At 41.8% G+C, this 17,211-nt stretch overlaps 1 protein-coding gene across 2 annotated transcripts in view; it reads right to left on the bottom strand.

Moving 5' to 3' along the window:
* Window positions 1-3,904: 3,904 nt before the first annotated feature.
* LOC101707293 (kinesin-like protein KIF16B) overlaps window positions 3,905-17,211 on the bottom strand; it is a 333,418-nt gene continuing 320,111 nt past the window's right edge. The window contains exons 27-28 of one of the 2 annotated variants that reach the window (XM_087189045.1): window positions 16,355-16,473; window positions 3,905-11,117 (exon numbers count right to left, since the gene is read on the bottom strand). In XM_087189045.1, the coding sequence (XP_087045171.1) occupies window positions 11,078-11,117; window positions 16,355-16,473 (159 nt within the window). In that variant the 3' untranslated portion in view covers window positions 3,905-11,077. The remainder of the gene's footprint in view (window positions 11,118-16,354; window positions 16,474-17,211) is intronic. The other variant, XM_021255092.2, reaches the window with a different exon arrangement.

Genomic DNA, 17,211 nt, shown 5'->3' with positions numbered 1-17,211 from the left:
CACATAGAAAAATATTATCCCTTTTTCCTCTAGTCTTTTAAATATTTGAAACTAGTTTTCAGGTTTGCACTCAAATTTTTCTAGTACATAAAGTGAGCTGCCTACTAAAAACCTTATGGATACCTCAAGCGTGTCAAGGTTCTTATGGATCCAGACCTTGGGCCCCTGTTGTAGTCATCTACAGAGAATATGTTCACTGAGGTCACACATGCTGTCAGAGGTCAGGAGTTGACACTGTACCTGGCTGAGTGTATTTCCTGGAAAAGACATTTTAGAAAGAGGAAAAACAATTTGGAGAAAGCAGAGATCCCATGGGCACAGGCAATGGGAGACCAACTTTAATCTCTTGGATGCTGTGAGTAGAAGTTTGCCTGTGATTCCAGTGGTCATGAAGTTTCTTGCCATGACAATCTTGTTTGTGTTGTTGTACTTCCGTGTTTGAGACAGTGAGAGGACTGACCATAGTGGGACATGGGCGTATTGTTTCTTGTTTAGCTTTTAATAATTTTTAAATATGAAATCCATCTTGGAAGAAGGTAGGGATAACATGAAATCCATGGAACTATACTAAATGAGAGCTCAAAAATGACAGGGACTGAAAAAAGACTGGAGTGCAGGAGTGCTTTCCTCAGCTGATGAAGAGCTGATGGTTGAGATAAAACACAAAATCAAATCTCTGAGAATTATCTACATTTAGCTATGGTGATCTTCTGTCTTGCCAGCTCTAGCTCCAAACATTCCATAGATTCCACATTATGCAGACTAAAGACTATGTGCTTGCCATCTAGTCAATCATTGGAACAGTGTGGATGAAAAACCAGGAATTATTTCTATTGGTTGTGTCATTTGTCATGGATAAGATTCCAAACTAATGATTCAGCAAGAAGTTCTTACCAGGAAATTTCTTCTGATGGATGAACTTCCCACCAGGGCCATTGTGCCTACAGCTTGAAGGAGATACAGCCTGGGCTCTCCATCAATATTGATGTGTTGAAGTATGCAAGGAGGTCGATCATGGCTGGGAGCAAAGCAAAGTGAACTGGCGAGACTGGTTCTCTGGTGATGCTGCCTGCTAAACAGGAACCCAAATGTATTTAAAAGAGAAAATGGAGCTAAACTTTTGCAGACACTCACAGAACTTGCGATTTTGAACAATAATCCCTCCCTAGAGCATTCATCTCCTCAAACAGGTGATCACTCAGCCTGAGTATCTTCTTCATCAGCTTACTTCCCCTTTGCCATTGGGTTGCCATGATGCCTCACAAAATTCATTTCTGAACTTTGCATTCTGCTGAACATCTCTTCTATGGACTGTGAGTCATGTTTTCCTATTTCTTTGCATGTCTAGTAGTTTTGGATTGTGTTCTAAACACTGTGAGCGTTATATGTTAAAGACATTTGATTCTGTTATGTTCCTCCAAGAGTTTTTAATTGTCATTTAAATGTTTCTATTTTACTTTAGAGCCACTTAATTTGTTCATATTCAAGCTCTACCTTCTCTTCTCTCTGCAATAGGTGACTTTCAATTTCAGATCAGGTCTTCTACCCTTAGCTGGGATAGCTGAATTCTGCCCTATGTGTCCATGGTTTGGCAGTCACCAAGAGATGAGGGATGAGTTTATATATAGGATTTTGGGCTCTTTCTGGTTATTACTTTTCCAGGATTTGCTTTCTCTTTGCAGTGGCTGGGGTGGTCCTGGACTCTGTCTTCCAGTAAGACTGTGGGTTTCAAGTTTTAGCCCATCCACATGATACTGAATGAGTGGACCTCTCTTTGGGCTAAAAGTTATAAAAAGATAGGAAATTCAGTGCTGGTCTCCTAGTCCTTTCTTCCAAGGGTAGAAACCATTCTAGCTTCAGGGACTACTTTACAGTGCCTTCAGTGTGTGTGTCTGTGTGTTTAATTCATGTTAATTTATTCTCCTCTGATTCAACTTCAAGGCAACTCCAGGTATGGAACTCCAATTTACAAGATATGATTTTTGTGTGACTCTTGGACAATTTTCTAAAGTGTAGAATAAACATAATAATTCCCATCTTATAAAATCATAATGAGTGAAAGAATGAATGTACCAGTCATGCAATGAAAGTTAGTTTACTCTCCCCACATCAGCCTAAAGGAGCACATGGTTGATTGTCAAATACAGACTAGGAGTCTGTCAGAATCACATGAAGCTTTGTTTGTTTGCTTATTTGTTTGGCTCAATGTATCACTGACAGATTCACAGACAGATTCTGAAGTTGGTCAGGGATGGGACTTGTATTTTTGCAGTATTTTAAATGATTTTTCCCATGGAATATTTTTCAGACAGTTCAAGTATTTTCAGTCTAATTAAGACAGAAGATGATATAATTTTATTTGCTCTGCTGAAAATATTCAAGCATTTTCTAAACAATTATATTCTATGAGTGCATAATTTGTGATAGGTCTATCTTTCATATTTAGGGAAGAAATATAAATACAGAAACATAAAACTATTCATAATGAGAATAAATTCAGTAGTATACAATTTATTTTTAAATTTCCCATAGGTCTAAAATGCAAATCCATAGAAATAGGTATGGAAATAACTTGAGATTTGGAGTATACACACAAAAGTTTATTAACAGGAGACTAAACTAGTATATACAACTGAGCATAGGAACCAAATTATAAATAGATTCACAATTTCTGGCTTACCTTGGCTTATCAGTCTCTGATTATATTCTGTACATAACCCCCCAATGAAGACACAGCCATAAGCTAGGCAGGGTATAATGGACTAGTTTTCATGTTGTTCAGTAGCCACTGGCCATGAAGGATACACCCAAGAAAGCGCCTGTTTTGACTGTGGATGTTTCTAGGAATTATTGTTCCTCTTATGCCTATTCCTTTGAAAGTCCCATTTCTATCTGCATGGCTTGGCCACCAATAATTAGATTAGTGGTACTTTTCAAACCAGATTAGTGTTCCCTACACATTTAATTAAAGTGGGCTTCACTCTATCATCCCCAAGAGGAAAATTATGCAGCAAGAAATTCCTTAAGTGCAGACGTTGACTACAAATACATCTCCCATTTGGGTCCTTAAAGTGATCCAGTTCACTTCAGAGTTCAGAAATTCTGGAATAATGTATAAATTCAGGGCTTTTTCTCTTTAGAACAGGTGTCAGCTCTGAGTGGATAAGGTCACATTCCTGACATGATACAGATTTTACACTTTCTTATAAGGTCCCACTTGTGTGTGATTCTGTTAAGTGCTAAAAATATTAATATGCTCCTCAAGTTGATAAACTTGAAAAGAGAGAAACCCAATCAGGATGTTTCTCTGGCTTATCAATGGACACAGGTAATTATTAAGCACATGCTCAACAGAAAATACCACCACAGGACCTGTTCCTTAAGCATCACAAGAAATTATTTTATACTTGGGCTGACTTTATATTCTGGTGTGCAGCTGGATTGCCATTGGATGGAGCTGATATCACAATAGCAACTATTTTAGTCCTGACACATTTTGTGCCTTGAATGCACTTCCTACCTGTTCATAAGGAGCATAACAAATGTCTACAGACTCCTACCTCCTCCGTGGTCTGCAACTATAACTACCCATTAGAATCACCTGGGAAACAATTTAGAAATGGCATGCTTGGGCCACACCTTCAGAAATTCTAATTTAGTCTAGGGTGGTAGACTAAATTAGTTATAGCATTTAGGTATAGTATTTTTATTTATTTATTTGTTTTTTTGTAAATCCTTTTATTGGTACATTTTAGGTGTACAATATGACATTCATTATTGGAAATATGCACCTTTACATACTCTCTTGATTCTTATTTTTTTCCCCTTCCCCTGCCCTCCCTTCAACCCCTCCATTCCTTCCTATTTACAAAGACTTTGTTTCCATTTTTCCGTTTTCTCATATTAATTCCATTCCCTTCTTTCCTTTGCCCTACCTCTCTCACTTTCCCTTCCCTTTCCCCTTTGCCCCTTTTCTTCCTATTTCACATTATCTATTATACCTTTTAGTCCTTATTTACACTTTCAGTTTCTCACACCAGAGAAACTATTCAGTATTTATACATGTGTGTCCTATTTATTTCACTTAAGAGTATCACCTCAATGTGCATCCATTTAGCAATGGATGTCTCTAATTTCTCATTTTTGATTGCTGAGTAGTACTCCATTTTATTAAAAAACCACATTTTCTTGATCCAGTCTCCAGTTGATGGGCATTTGGGTTGTTTCCAAGTTTTAGCTATTACAAACTGTGCTTCTATGAACATGGGTTCACATATATCACTGTGGTATGATTCTTTTAATTCTTCGGGGAAGATACCCAGCAGGGGAATAGCTGAGTCAAATGGGACTTCCAATCCTAGTTCTTTGAGGTATCTCCATACTGATTTCCACAGTCCTTGCACCAGTCTATACTCCCACTAGCAGTGGAGCAAGGTTCCTCTTTCCCCACAGCCCCGCCAGCATTTGTTATTGGTTGATTTCCTGATATCAGCCATTCTTTCTGGAGTGAGGTGGAATCTCAGAATTGTTTTCATTTGCATCTCTGGAATGACCAGTGATGCTGAACATTTTTTCATATGTTTATTTGCCATTTCTACTTCTTTGTGTGAGAAATATCTGTTAATTTCAGATGCCCATTTTTGGATTGGGTTTTTAAATTTGGGAGGTCTGATTTTTTTTAAGTTCTTTATAGATTCGAGATAGCAGACCTTGGTCTGAGGGACCGCTGGTGAAAATTTTTTCCCACATTGTGGGTTGTCTCTTAAGACTGCTGGTGGTTTCTCTTGCCGTGCAGAAGCTTTTTAGTAAGAAGAGATCCCACTTGTTGATTGTTTGTGCTAGTTCATGGGAAACTGAGGTTTTGTTCATAAAATCTGTGCCTACACCAATGTCTTCAAGAGTTCTACCCAACCTCTGTTCCAGCCAGTTCAGTGTTTCTATAGGTACAGTATTTTTTAAAAAGCACCCTATGAAATTCTGCAGCCAAGGTGGACAACTATTTTTGTTTCCAAACCCTCTTTGTCAGGGGTTGGCAAAAATGAGCATTCATGGGTTCCAAGAAGATAAAATCTTTCTTTCTTACATGTTTGGATTAATTCCTCTGTTTTTACTTAGATGAAAGAGAAAGCTATCTCCTGCATTTGACTGTGTCTCCAATTGAAACAGACTTGGTGTGTCCTGCTAAATAACAGGATTCTCCTTCACCTTTTTCCTGGAGAATATCATTTGTGTGTTTTCCAGGAAGTCTAATTCTTAGAGATTTTCAAGGGAATTTGTTTGGTTCATCTCTTTTCTTTTCTAGGTGTCTCAAGGAAAGGCCAAAAAATAGATGGCAAACCTACTGTTAACCTTTTTCTTTCCAGTGTTGTGGCTCAGAAAATGTTATGTTGCTCTGCACCTCAAAGTGAGAAGAAGCAAATGTTGTGGGAGGAATTCTTGGAATTCCCAGATCTGCTTAGAGACTGTCAGAGAAGACAGTTGCCTTCCTTCTTCTTACTGCACTTTTATTAACCAAGGAAGATTGAATTTGTCACCCAGGAAGAGACTGGACTTTGACACTACTCCTACAGTCCTCAGGGTCTCTGTCCCAGGCCACTCTCTGTTCCTTAGGCACATGGATTGCTCCTAAAAAACATATACTCCTCTAAATGCACCTGCTGCCACCATCTCCCTGTCCCTAAGAAGAGTGCCTTTAAGCCTCAGATATCTGACTCTTTTTGACTTTCTTATGTTGTGTGGCTCCCATGTACTTCTGCATATTAATCTGCACACCTTTTTTCCTCTTAATCTGCCTATTGTCAGATTATTTCAGCACACTCAATCTTTGACTCTTCAGAGGGAATGTTTGAAATTTCCCACACCCACCAGCAATGACAAAGTTTTTGTCCTTGTTGTTGTTCCAGTACCAGGGATTGAACTCAGCATCTTGAGCTTACCAGACAAGCACAGTACTACTGAGCTAAATATCCAGCACAATGACAGAGTTTTAAAAATGCTTCCAAATCCATTGCCATCCTAACTTCACAGGAAATTTCTGGAGTAGTGAGGATAAGATTCTTTTTCCTAGAGTAGAACAAATTCAAACTCAAAATAATCATGTGAGCATTTCACGATTTCAAAGCAAGTGGGAGATAAAAGCAAAATGAGAAATTCAGCCCTTGATTCTTAACATTCTTTATTATACTTCCCCAGGTGGGGCATGACTCTTTCTTAACAGCAAGATGTAAGTTGCTTTGAAATTCCTGTATATGCATTTATGCATTCATATATATGGATAATGACTCCAGAAGCATTGCTTTTAACAATCACTCTTGGGTAATATGCTATTGACTACTGTAATTAAAAGAACAATAAATTCTGGAGCTCAGGCCATGTGGATAATGGAGGGGCAGACAGATATCTTTCTAGCCCCTCCTTCCAGGGAGAAGGACAGCTCTCAAGACTGTAAAAATAATAACCTATTCCTTTATGCAAACACGATGTTTCATATTTAGCATATGGAGCGTGTTGTTGCCATATTCATCTAGCTCCTGGCATAATGTGCCATACACATAGTAGGTGTGCATGAAGTACTTTTGTCAGGCTAAAATCATCTATATTTGGAAATGCACAGTAAGCTTTTGAAGGAGGCAGTTCAGAAACAATCATCTTTACATTATAAATGAGGGAAATAATGCTTAAGTAAATTAAATGGCATTTTCTGAGTTCACAGCTGTTAAGTATTTAAATCAGGAATTATGCCCAGATCTCAAAGAATGTAAAGACATCCTCTGTCCCTCTGTCTGGGGCATATGAATAGCGTGGCTGTGCCCTCTTGGCTCTTTTCACAGTGCTGAGGTCAAGATTGCTACTCAATGATCTCTTCATTGTTTATGCAACCTTTTCTTCCTCTAATAATCCCCAGCTCAATTCTTGTCATTCCAAATGCAGACATTGAAAATTTTCTGGAAACTTGCAGTCAATGAGACTGCAGGGTGAGAGATGAAAACTGGTCACTTAAAGCTCAAAAGTCCCTGCCAGATACCCAGATGGCCTCAGTAAGTCCGTTAACCTGCTAAGCCACTGATTTCTCAGCTGTAAACAAAAGGAGAAGAGTTTATCACTGTCCCCTTTGAGTTGTAAAAGTCTCTGATGACTTCTTTGGGGCTATTTTATCCCTAGCGCATGTCCCTCTGTATGTGGATTCTACTGTCATGGTGGGGGAGTTTAATTTTACCCTATGTAAGATCTCTAAGCAAGTTCATGCAAGGTCACCGTCTACAATAACCTTCTGGATTAATCCAGAGTGGGGTGATAAACCTCATCTTAACTCAGAGAATAACTAATTCAGTGTCAAATCATTTTTATACCTGTCTGATAAGTCTCCTTAAACCTCAAAATTGTGGGGAACCGGAAGATACATTTAATACCCAACTTTCACTCTAGAATAAGGCAAGATTACCCAGAGCTCCCATTCACTACTGAAACCTGAAACTACTGTTTAAAGTTTGCAGAAGAGATTAAACAAATGTCAAACCATCCTAAAAGAAAGAGGAAAATGGAGGGACCAGAATGATAAATAGGATAAGTGAAAGAGGAAAATGAGGGAAAAAAAGGAAAAGAAAAAAGAAAGAGAAGCAAATTGAGTTCATGAAGTGCCTAACCCATACAGACACATTCCCCACATTGCTGCATTAGATTTTCACAACAACCTGTGTAAGAGGCTTTGTTGACATTGGGCAGCTGAGGAATGTGAGGCTCAAGGTGGCTGCACCCTTAGTTACCCCAGGGACAGCCAGATAACAGACACTGATCATGTAAGTGAGGGGAAGCTGAGGCAGCAGCAAGGGTGGCCCGCTGTAGTGAACTAGAGAGGGCTTCCTGAAACAGAGAGAAAAATGTACACACTGTTACCAGCTAAATCAGAGATTCCTGCTGGCTAAGTTCAGGCAAGGACTGTCAGCTTTTGACCTCTGCTAAATGAAGGGTGCATACAGACAGACTGCACTTTAGACATGTGTTTTGGCTGCACTGTGCTGCATTTTTCATTTGTGGAGCCCAGGATCAATGTTGTCAAGGCTTATTTTATTTCTGTTCCTGTTCCTAGCAGCTCAGTGGAGTCAGCATTTCCAAATCCTGCAAGTGCTCTATCATGAACTTGCCCAGCACTCTCTAAGTGATGAGGACGATGTAAACACAAGTACATTTTTTCAAGATCTTTAAGCACCAGATCAAGCATAGCTGGCAGAGGAAATCTAGAAGCCTTTAGGAACTGTGGCCCTGGCCTCTTATCTCATCCTTATTGGTGCAGGAAGTGGATATCTCTGGAATGCCTTTGCTTAAAGTTAGGATTGTCTCTCATAGCCAGGAGGTAAGAGAACAGCCCTAGCTCAGCACTTTTCCTAGAAACATGACAATCAGCCCATGACTCCTCCCAGGAGCATATTCTCATCAGCTAAGGGCCCCCAACCCAGATAGCACACTCCCTTGCCAGTTTAGTCTTTCAAAAATGCATAACTGAGTGTTTTGTATTTACAAGAAAGCTCTAAGCTAAAATCTATGTCTAGATCATTGAAGAGACAAAAACAAACCACTAACAAGCAAAAGCCAGCATAAGAAATCCTGCAAGGCTCAAGAAATTGTCATTGTATCTTATTCTAGAATCTTGGAGGTCATCTTCCCAAATTTAGCCACAGTAGTGACTAGAGGTATCATTTATGAATCAGTAACTCAAGATATAGACAAGAGTATATTCATTTATTATCTGTTTAATATTAACATCAGCTGTTCAGGATAGAGAAAAGAGACCTTTGGGTGTCCTTTGGGGGTAGTGTCAGTATCCTTTGTCCCAATTACACAGCTAATACTCAGAGCATCTATTTTTAAGACCAAGAGGGCTAATTGGGCACATGTAGAGAATGAATTTCAGTGATCTTCAAATCAAGAGAGCCCAACCTAGCCAAGCAATTCCTTCCTAAACATTAAATATTTGTCTGCAAGTCTGAAGTTACAGAACCCTATCAAAATAAAAAAGTTCACAGTCATGGCTCCATATTTTGTAGTGTCATCACTGAACTGGCTATGGAAGGCAGAGTTCCTTTAAAAAAAATGGAGCTTTCATAACACAGATCTTGCCTTCAATTCCTCCTGATCACAGGCACAGAATAAGAACTACTTTGCGAGCAGGCACAGTTTGCTAGATTTCAAGGATATCCTAAGATGTACTAATATATCAACTAGCTATATTTTATACACTCTCCTGACCATTTCCTACTTTTTAATATTAGCAAAACCTATTTGTAATTAAGCTATTAATAAAGCACAGGTATCATCATTGACTATTATGTACCAAACCTTACATTGGGCCCTTTGTATGCATTCATTATCTCATTAAAAAGCCACAGCAATTCTATATTCAGTGACAATTAGACTCTATTATACAGGTGATTAAATGGGACTTCGAAGGTTAAGTCATTTTTCTTAAGGTGACATCTAATTTATGGGTCAGGATTTGAATCTTTTTAAGTTCAAAGCAACTTCTGTCTCTAGCATCACCCATCTTTATAACTTATCTCCCTGCTCAACTTTTAGGCATTCACAATATCTCTGGCACCTAAATCCAGTGCTTTAGCCATGGCACAGTTCTCAAAGTTTATTTCCCCCTCAGCAGGCAGATGACAATGACAGGATCATGTCAGTGGTCCCCAGTCTCTAGCTTTTGAAGGAAATAAATACAAACCAATGACTCCTCAGTGTGATATCTCCCATGTGGCTGTACCATAGCACCAAAACATAGAAGAAGCTACAAATCCATCTGCAAGGAAGGTAACTTTCTAAAATTTTAGCAAAAACTGAATGGAATACCCCTGCTGAGAAATGCTGAAAGTTCAACCACAAACTCCCCAAGAGCTGCTGCTACAGGGCCTGTACCTTTGGCCTTATGTCCAAGAAACTATTAAAAGGGAGTAAGAGTATGACACAAAGCACGAACAATTCACCAAGGTTTCCTTGTACAAACTCTTCCTCCTTGGTAGTGGGCTATGTGGGTGATATAAAGAAATGAATTCTGGACCAGTTGTAAATCCCAGCTCAGCCACCTATTTGTATGACTTTGACTTCATCTCACTACATTCTTCAGTTGCCTAATGTACAAGTCAGGGCTAATGTCTTAAGTAAGGTTTACTAGGAGCAGATTCCAAGATGATTTGTGCTCCCAGGGTGAACTGGAAATTGAGTGGGGAAATAAGGAGGGGAAAATGGAGGAAGTCAGCTGGTGTGTGATCCCAGGTGAAGGTCCAGGACAGGGGGGCTTCAGCCAAATGCTGCAGGGGCCTCTGGACTCAGAATAAGTTTAGCCCTACCCAAAGGGGCTGAGGCAGAGAAATGGAGCTCGCTGGACTTCCAGCAGGACTTTCCCGCCTAAATCCTTCTCTCAGTAAATAAACCCTTGGCCTTTTCAAGTTTTGCCTATTCAATTCTTCCCCTAAGGGGAAAGGATTCCTTGGAATGACCTACAGTCCACAAAAGGAGTTTTCTCCCCTTTGTGCCTGATATCCTACCTCAGAGAATTCCTTCCTCCCCAGGGAACCTGGACACCCAGAGGAACAATGGGGTCTGGACCTTATTTAATTAATCTCCCTTAACAACCAGCCTTTTGCCTGTGCCAGCTGGGCTGACAAGTTCTTCTACCAAGGAGCCTCCCTCTGTGACTAATCCTCTATGCTAAAAGGTTGTGCTTTCCTCCAAAGCCACCTTTTATATACATCTGCTCACTTCTCACAATGCCAGACAGCCCCCTTGGCCACACTGCTCTGGGGCTTCATTTTCTGGGCTCCCGTCATCCCTGAAATTAATCTGAAAGAGGCCTCTTTTACAAGAGTGGCAGCAAATATCCGATTCAATTTGCTTTCACCCAAGATTTCCCAGGAGTCATGCCGAATGAGATAATCAATGATGATTATAGGGTTTGGCCTGCCTCACTGAGCCAATGTGTTCAAAGGAGGGGGAATTTCTGCTTCGGTGCTCACCCAAGTCAGGTGCTAATTCAGGCAGATCCATTATTTTTCTCAACGGCTCTAAACCATATGTGCTGCAATAATCACACTGGGTAGGTTGAGGCGAGCAGTCCTCCAGTCCTCCTATGGAAGAAAAGAGAATTCATTTCTGCTTCTCCTCCTATTGCACAACAACAACAACAAAAGAAATATAGAGAGCATCTGGAGCAAAAATGAGTAGGCTGTTTGAACCAATGACGCCTAAGAGATTTAATTTAGATGGGCTAAAGTTTCCTTGTCTCAGCTGGAGAGACTAATCAATGCCTTTGCTACCAACCCAATCAAAAGAAAGCATTAAATTACTTATTGCTGCCATCTTAACCCTGAGAGAACTGTTTTCTTCTTGGCTGAATGTTCTGAAGGACCACAATATCCAGGGAAAGAAAGCAGGGGCAAATGGCTGAGAGCTGCAGCTCCCCTTCACCTCTCTCTTTCTTGCCTCTCCTAGCCTTGCAACAGCTAGTTTGGGGTTGGGGTGCTCCTGTATTATGCATATATTCACAAAGGCTGTGACTAAAAATGGTGATGGGACTGCATATCAGCTACCTATTGCTGTGTAACAAATCACCTCAAAACTCAGCAGCTGGAAACAACAAGCCTGTATATGCCCACAGTTCCAGTGATTCCGGAATCTAGGAGCACCTTAGCTGTGTGGTTTGGCTCAAGTCTCTAACTAGGCTACACTCAGGGTGTTAACCAGAGCTATAATCATCTCAAGCCTTGGCTGAGGCAGCTCAGCTTCTGAGCTCACTTACATGGCCTGGACAGAACTCAACTCCTAAGCTCACTGATGTGGACCTGTCAAGGCAGCTGGTTTCTCCCTGAATAAGAAACCCAAGAGAGAGTGTGAGAGAGAACCCAAATCAAGCCACAGCCTTTTTATAACCTCATATCCAAAGTGACACCACATCATTTTAATGTATTCTGTTAGAAAAAAGTCAGTGAGTCCCACCTACACTCAAGGGAAGAAGATTACATGAGGCAGAAATACCAGGAGGCGAGGTCATCGAAGACCCTTTTAGAGAAAACTATAACAGATGAGAGATCTTTGCTCCTCTGAGCACAAGAATGGAGGGGTCTTATTCTAAAAGATGCAGGGTTCATACATGTTGGAGACAAACTCCAGTGGGGAGTTTCATTTCTGTGGTGTAAAGAATGTTATACATGACTTCAGGGAAGGGTAGAAGGGTATTTTTCATGCACAGGGAATTAATCTGGATATTTAAGGTCAGAATCAAAAGTGGAAGCAAACCCCTCCCTTTCCAAAAGCTTCACTGAGGGCAGTGGGCTAAGAATGTGCATGTTGCTATAGGTGATCCTTGGGTACACAATCTAGTGCCACATCAGCAGTACACACAGCAACTGATGGTAGGGACTCCAAAGAAGTCAACAGGTAGAGGAAGAGATGTAGGACCTGAGCTAGGGAGGTCTGGATGGTGATCAGAGATTTGAACAGAGGCTTGGTCAGTGCTTATGTACAGGATTGGCCCTCTGGGAATGTTGCCCCAAAACTGTCATGCCTTGAAGACTCCTACTATAAAGAAACTGGGATGGAAGACCAAGGAGAGGAAGTTCCGGCCATCCTAGCTGAGTTTAGCCCCAGGTCAACCCGCCAATTGAATGACTGATCCCAAGGAGACCAGAGGAATGACACTGTGCTGACCTACACAAATATAGTAAATCATTGCTATAGTTTGGATAAGCGTTTTTTCAAATGCCCATTGTTAATGACTTGTTCCTTGGGGTGGCACTATTGAGAAGTGAAAGAAACTGATGTGCAAGGCCTTGTGGCTGGCCTTTAGGTCACTGGGGGTGTTCTCTTGTGATCCTGGGACTCTGAGCTCTTCCTCTTCCTGACTCTTTGCTTCGGACTGATGAGATGGGCAATTCTCTCAGCCCAAACTCTTGTCATGATATGCTGCCTCTTCAGAGGCCCTCCAAAAATGAAGACAGCCAGTCATGGATTGGAACATCCACAACTGTGAGCCAAAATAACCCTTTTATTTATTTTTTATTTTTTTGGTATAAAAAACTCGGATGGAACTCAGTATCAAACTCAGGACCTTGTGCTTGCAGTTGCAAGGCAGGTGGCAGAACCACTGAGCTAAATTCCTGGCCCACCCTTTTATCTTTATAAGTTAATTGGTTAGGGTATTTTATTATACCAATGGAAAGCTGACTAATATGGTCATTATTATTTTAAGCCATTATATTTCAGAATGGTTTGTTTACACTGCAATACTTACCTGATATAGGAATTGTTACTTGGCAGTAGGTACTACTGCTACAAAAGAAAAAGAAATACCTAAAACATGTGGCATTGGCTTTGGAGCTACACAATACACAGAGGCCAAAGAGCAATGAGGAAACTATTAGAAGAAGCTGGAACTATTTTGAGGGAACTGCTATTAAGAGTCTGGAAAAGCAGAGCTCCAATTTCCATCTAAGGGAGAACTGGCCAAAATTTATCTGAAATAATGTAAAAGACAGAAAATGTATACTGACCTTGTGTGTCTGGATAAGGAGATGACAAGAGTGTTGAAGATGGTAATTTGTTTTTCTAGTTGAGTATGATAAAGTATGAGAAGAGAGAGAGATGAATTAAGATGAAACACTTGTTTGTAAGCAGAACTTAAAGTAAAAGGTGCCTAATGCATCTGAGTTTGCACATAAAGCTGTTTTTCAACATTTCTAGTCTTTTCAAAAGGCAAAAGTTTCTCAAAAGGAAATCTGGGGGCCGGGGATTTAGCTCAGTGGTTTTGCCACCTGCTGCGCAAGCGCAAGGACCCAAGTTTGATCCCTGGTACCAAAAAAAAAAAAAAGGAAATCTGGTTTCAGAGTCACAATCAAATCAATAACATACATATAAGACTTTCTAGAAAATTGAGGCAATGTTTAATAGACCTTCTCAGCTACACAAAAGGGCAGTAAGAACCTTTTTTTTTTTGTACCAGGGATGGAACTCAGGACCTTGCGCTCAAGAGGCAGGTGGCAGCACCACTGAGCTAAATCTCCAGCCCAGTAAGAATCTTAATGATCTCATCCTGCACACCATTAACTCCATCTGAGTAGAGAAACTATTTCAAATGTAATCATGGAGATAGCTTAGTTCAAAAAATGATAATGTGATACACAGAAACCCCAAAACAATTTTAAAGGAGTTGTAGCAACTTAGACTCCAAGAAACAGAAACAGTTGAAAACAAAAACAGGTTTCGGGGTTCAAAAATCTACAGTTAGGAAGTAAGGCAGAGAAAGCTACAAACATGGACCATCTCTTGTGGGAAGAAGAAAGAACTCAATGGAGAGAGTCAGGAGCTTAAAGGTGAATTTAAAAGCCAACCAAAACAACTGACTGGAGAGATAGTCTCAAGGAGCAGAGCCAGGTCCAAGTGAGGAATGTTCCCTGACTCAGGAGCAGAGAGGGTTGATGACAGGTGCGTCTCGGTTTCAGAACTGCCATGAGCAGTGCCTACCTTTTGCCTCTCCTCTCCACTTTTGGGATGTGCATGGGAGCTGTGTCCTCTGGTTCCTTTTCCTTCACTGTTTTATCTTTTAAATCCACAGGTTCCCAGTTGCACAGGAGCTGACACACCTGAGAGACTCAATCTGTACCCATACCAGAGGAAAACCACAAGCTCCAGGATCCTGAGCAGGACCCTGTAATGGGATGAGACTTTGCAATATCTTGGAAGGGGAGAATTTTATCTGCATTTGAAGAATGGTAGTGCTGTGGCCAGAGAGAAACTGGGAGAAGTTAAACATGGTCACCAGATCTTTGTGGCACCTCCCATCAGGAGGTCCAGTCTAGTCTGACTTTGGGTCTGGGCTGGTCTTGAACCTCCTTGCCTTAGCCCAGTGGAATGGAAAGCATGCAAAGCTACCCAGGTCCCAGTGTCTGGGCCTCAGTGTGCCCTGAAGCTTCACTGTCACCTGCTTCCGGTCTGTCCTCACCTTGCTGGAAGGAAGCTGGTCTGTTGGGAGATGAGAATCCTGAAGAGACATCAGGGTGTGCCTGGTAAGAGCCCCAGCTGCCAGTTGGTGAGCAGGGCCATCATGTGCCTCATGGGCTCTCCAGTCAGATGCAGGCCCCTAGGGGCTCAGGCCAAGCTAGCAGACAATTGACCCACACCACTTAGCAAGCTATGAGAAGAGATAGACTGCTATGTTAGGCTGCTCAGTGGACAAGTGACTGGTTACATAGAAGCAGTCAACTGGTATGCTCGTATTAGCACTGGAACTGCCGCACATCTCTGTGTAGGCAGTGGGAGAATTCAGAGCAGTCCTACAGTCCCTGAGGTCCCGCTACAGAAAGCAAAGCAACACTTGCCCAATGTCTGCTTCCTCTCCCCACCCTCTCCCTGTCTCCCCTCGCCCCCCTGCAACATCTGATGGGTCTTTTATTTCAGAGGCATCTGGAATCAGTGCAAATTCCTACACAGACAGTTCCTTGAATTAAAAGGAAGTTATCCTAATAAATCACAAATCAAAAATCCTTCCCCAAGCCAAGACTTTCTGAGTGTCCAGGGGAACCTGGAACGAGTCATGCAATACCAGTAGCTGGTGCTTAGGGCAGTGCCCTGGAGGCTGCCAGGCCACCTGCCCAGGGTGCTGTTGGGGGGGTGGGGTGGGGAATTGCTGTCACTCACTGCAGGTGAGCAGACTGGACCACTCAGGTAACTCGAATGCCCTGGGATACCACGAGGGAACTCTTCCATCCATCTGTAGGGATGTGCTGTCCTAATGGCATTGTTATCACAAATAATTCCTCCTCCACATTTTCCTGGGACTGAGTCTGCTCTCTGATCAGTATGCAGAGAGAAAACTCTCTAAGATGTGAGGGACAGACAGCACTGTCATGCAGCTCTGCCTGGTAGAATTCCACTGGCTCATCCAGGTCCAGCCCTGTGTTGCCAGCTCCAGGGAACATCACTCCTTTACTCCACTCCCCCATGTGGCGGAACAGGAACTCCACGGCCCATCTCACTGCCGCCACACTGAATGGCTGCCTAACCTCAGGTCGCAGCTGGAGAAGATCCTGGCTGCATAGTGCAGCACCTCTGGGCAAGGATCTGCTGAGTGCATCCAATCAGCAAATATTATTCAGTTCCTGCTTGGAGCCAGGCATTGGTTGGGACATCACAGCAGGGAACAAAACACACATTTATGCCTTCAGAGATCTTAATTTCCACACAGAGGAGATAAATAATAAGCAGAAAGTAATAAGCAAAATACAGATTTTATGAGAAGGTAACAAATGCGTTGCAGAAAACCCCAAAAGAAAAAAGGAAATGAAGACTAGAAGTTTTAAAAGTAGCTTACATTTGAGTGAAGATTTGAAGACAGCTGGATTTGGCCAAGTGGATCTGAGTGAAAGGTGCTCCCAGCACAGGAAAGTCAGTGCAAAGGTCCTGGGGTAGGTAGGTTTTTGCCTGGTTTCTCTGTGGAAGAACAAGGCCAGAATGGCTATGGCTGTGTGGACAAGGGTCCTCCTTTTAGAAGATGAGGTGGAACTGGGGAGAGGGGTGGGTGCTGTTTGTGCAGGGACTTGCAAGACAGAGGAAAGATTTTAGCTTTGACTCCAAGTGAGACGGAAGCTACTTCAGGATTTGGGGGCAGAGGAGAGACATGATCTGACTTTGGCTTTTAAAGAATCAATTTGACTATTCAATTCCATGAGTGGGAGCAATCAGAGGCGAGCATAACAACCCAGGCAGGAGACCCTGGGGCTTGCATGTACTCTGAACAGCGTTTTATAATAGATGAGCTGGTACCATGTGTGAGAGGAGGAGCCATGAGGAACCGAGGGTAGCTCTCAGATTTCTGATCTGAGAAATAGGGAAAGGAGACTTGCTGCAGGCTGATGCAGGTAGATATGGGTAGATTGGGTCTGGGGACAGGTCAGGAGGCCACACATGTTGCATTTGATATTTCTGTTTCCTGAGAGAGTGAGGAGACCGTGATTTGAAAGAACTAATTTGAAAGAACTAATCAACTTGGGCACCTGACTTTACTCTTTTGATTTTATCTCCTCAACAGTAAATTGAAGTAGAGGGACAGGCGATTACATGAAATATTAGGACCAATGATTACGTATAATTCTTCCCTGTGCTACCACCAGTTGTTTATCCCAGAGACAATGCCCCTCCCTGCATGGCTCACATCCAGAGGCGTTCTGC

The sequence above is a fragment of the Heterocephalus glaber genome, unplaced genomic scaffold (genome assembly GCF_053883595.1).
Source record: "Heterocephalus glaber isolate CG9 unplaced genomic scaffold, H.glaber_assembly_v1.0 deba00001532, whole genome shotgun sequence".
Lineage (NCBI taxonomy): Eukaryota > Metazoa > Chordata > Mammalia > Rodentia > Bathyergidae > Heterocephalus > Heterocephalus glaber.
This window is presented reverse-complemented; position numbering and strand designations above follow the sequence as displayed.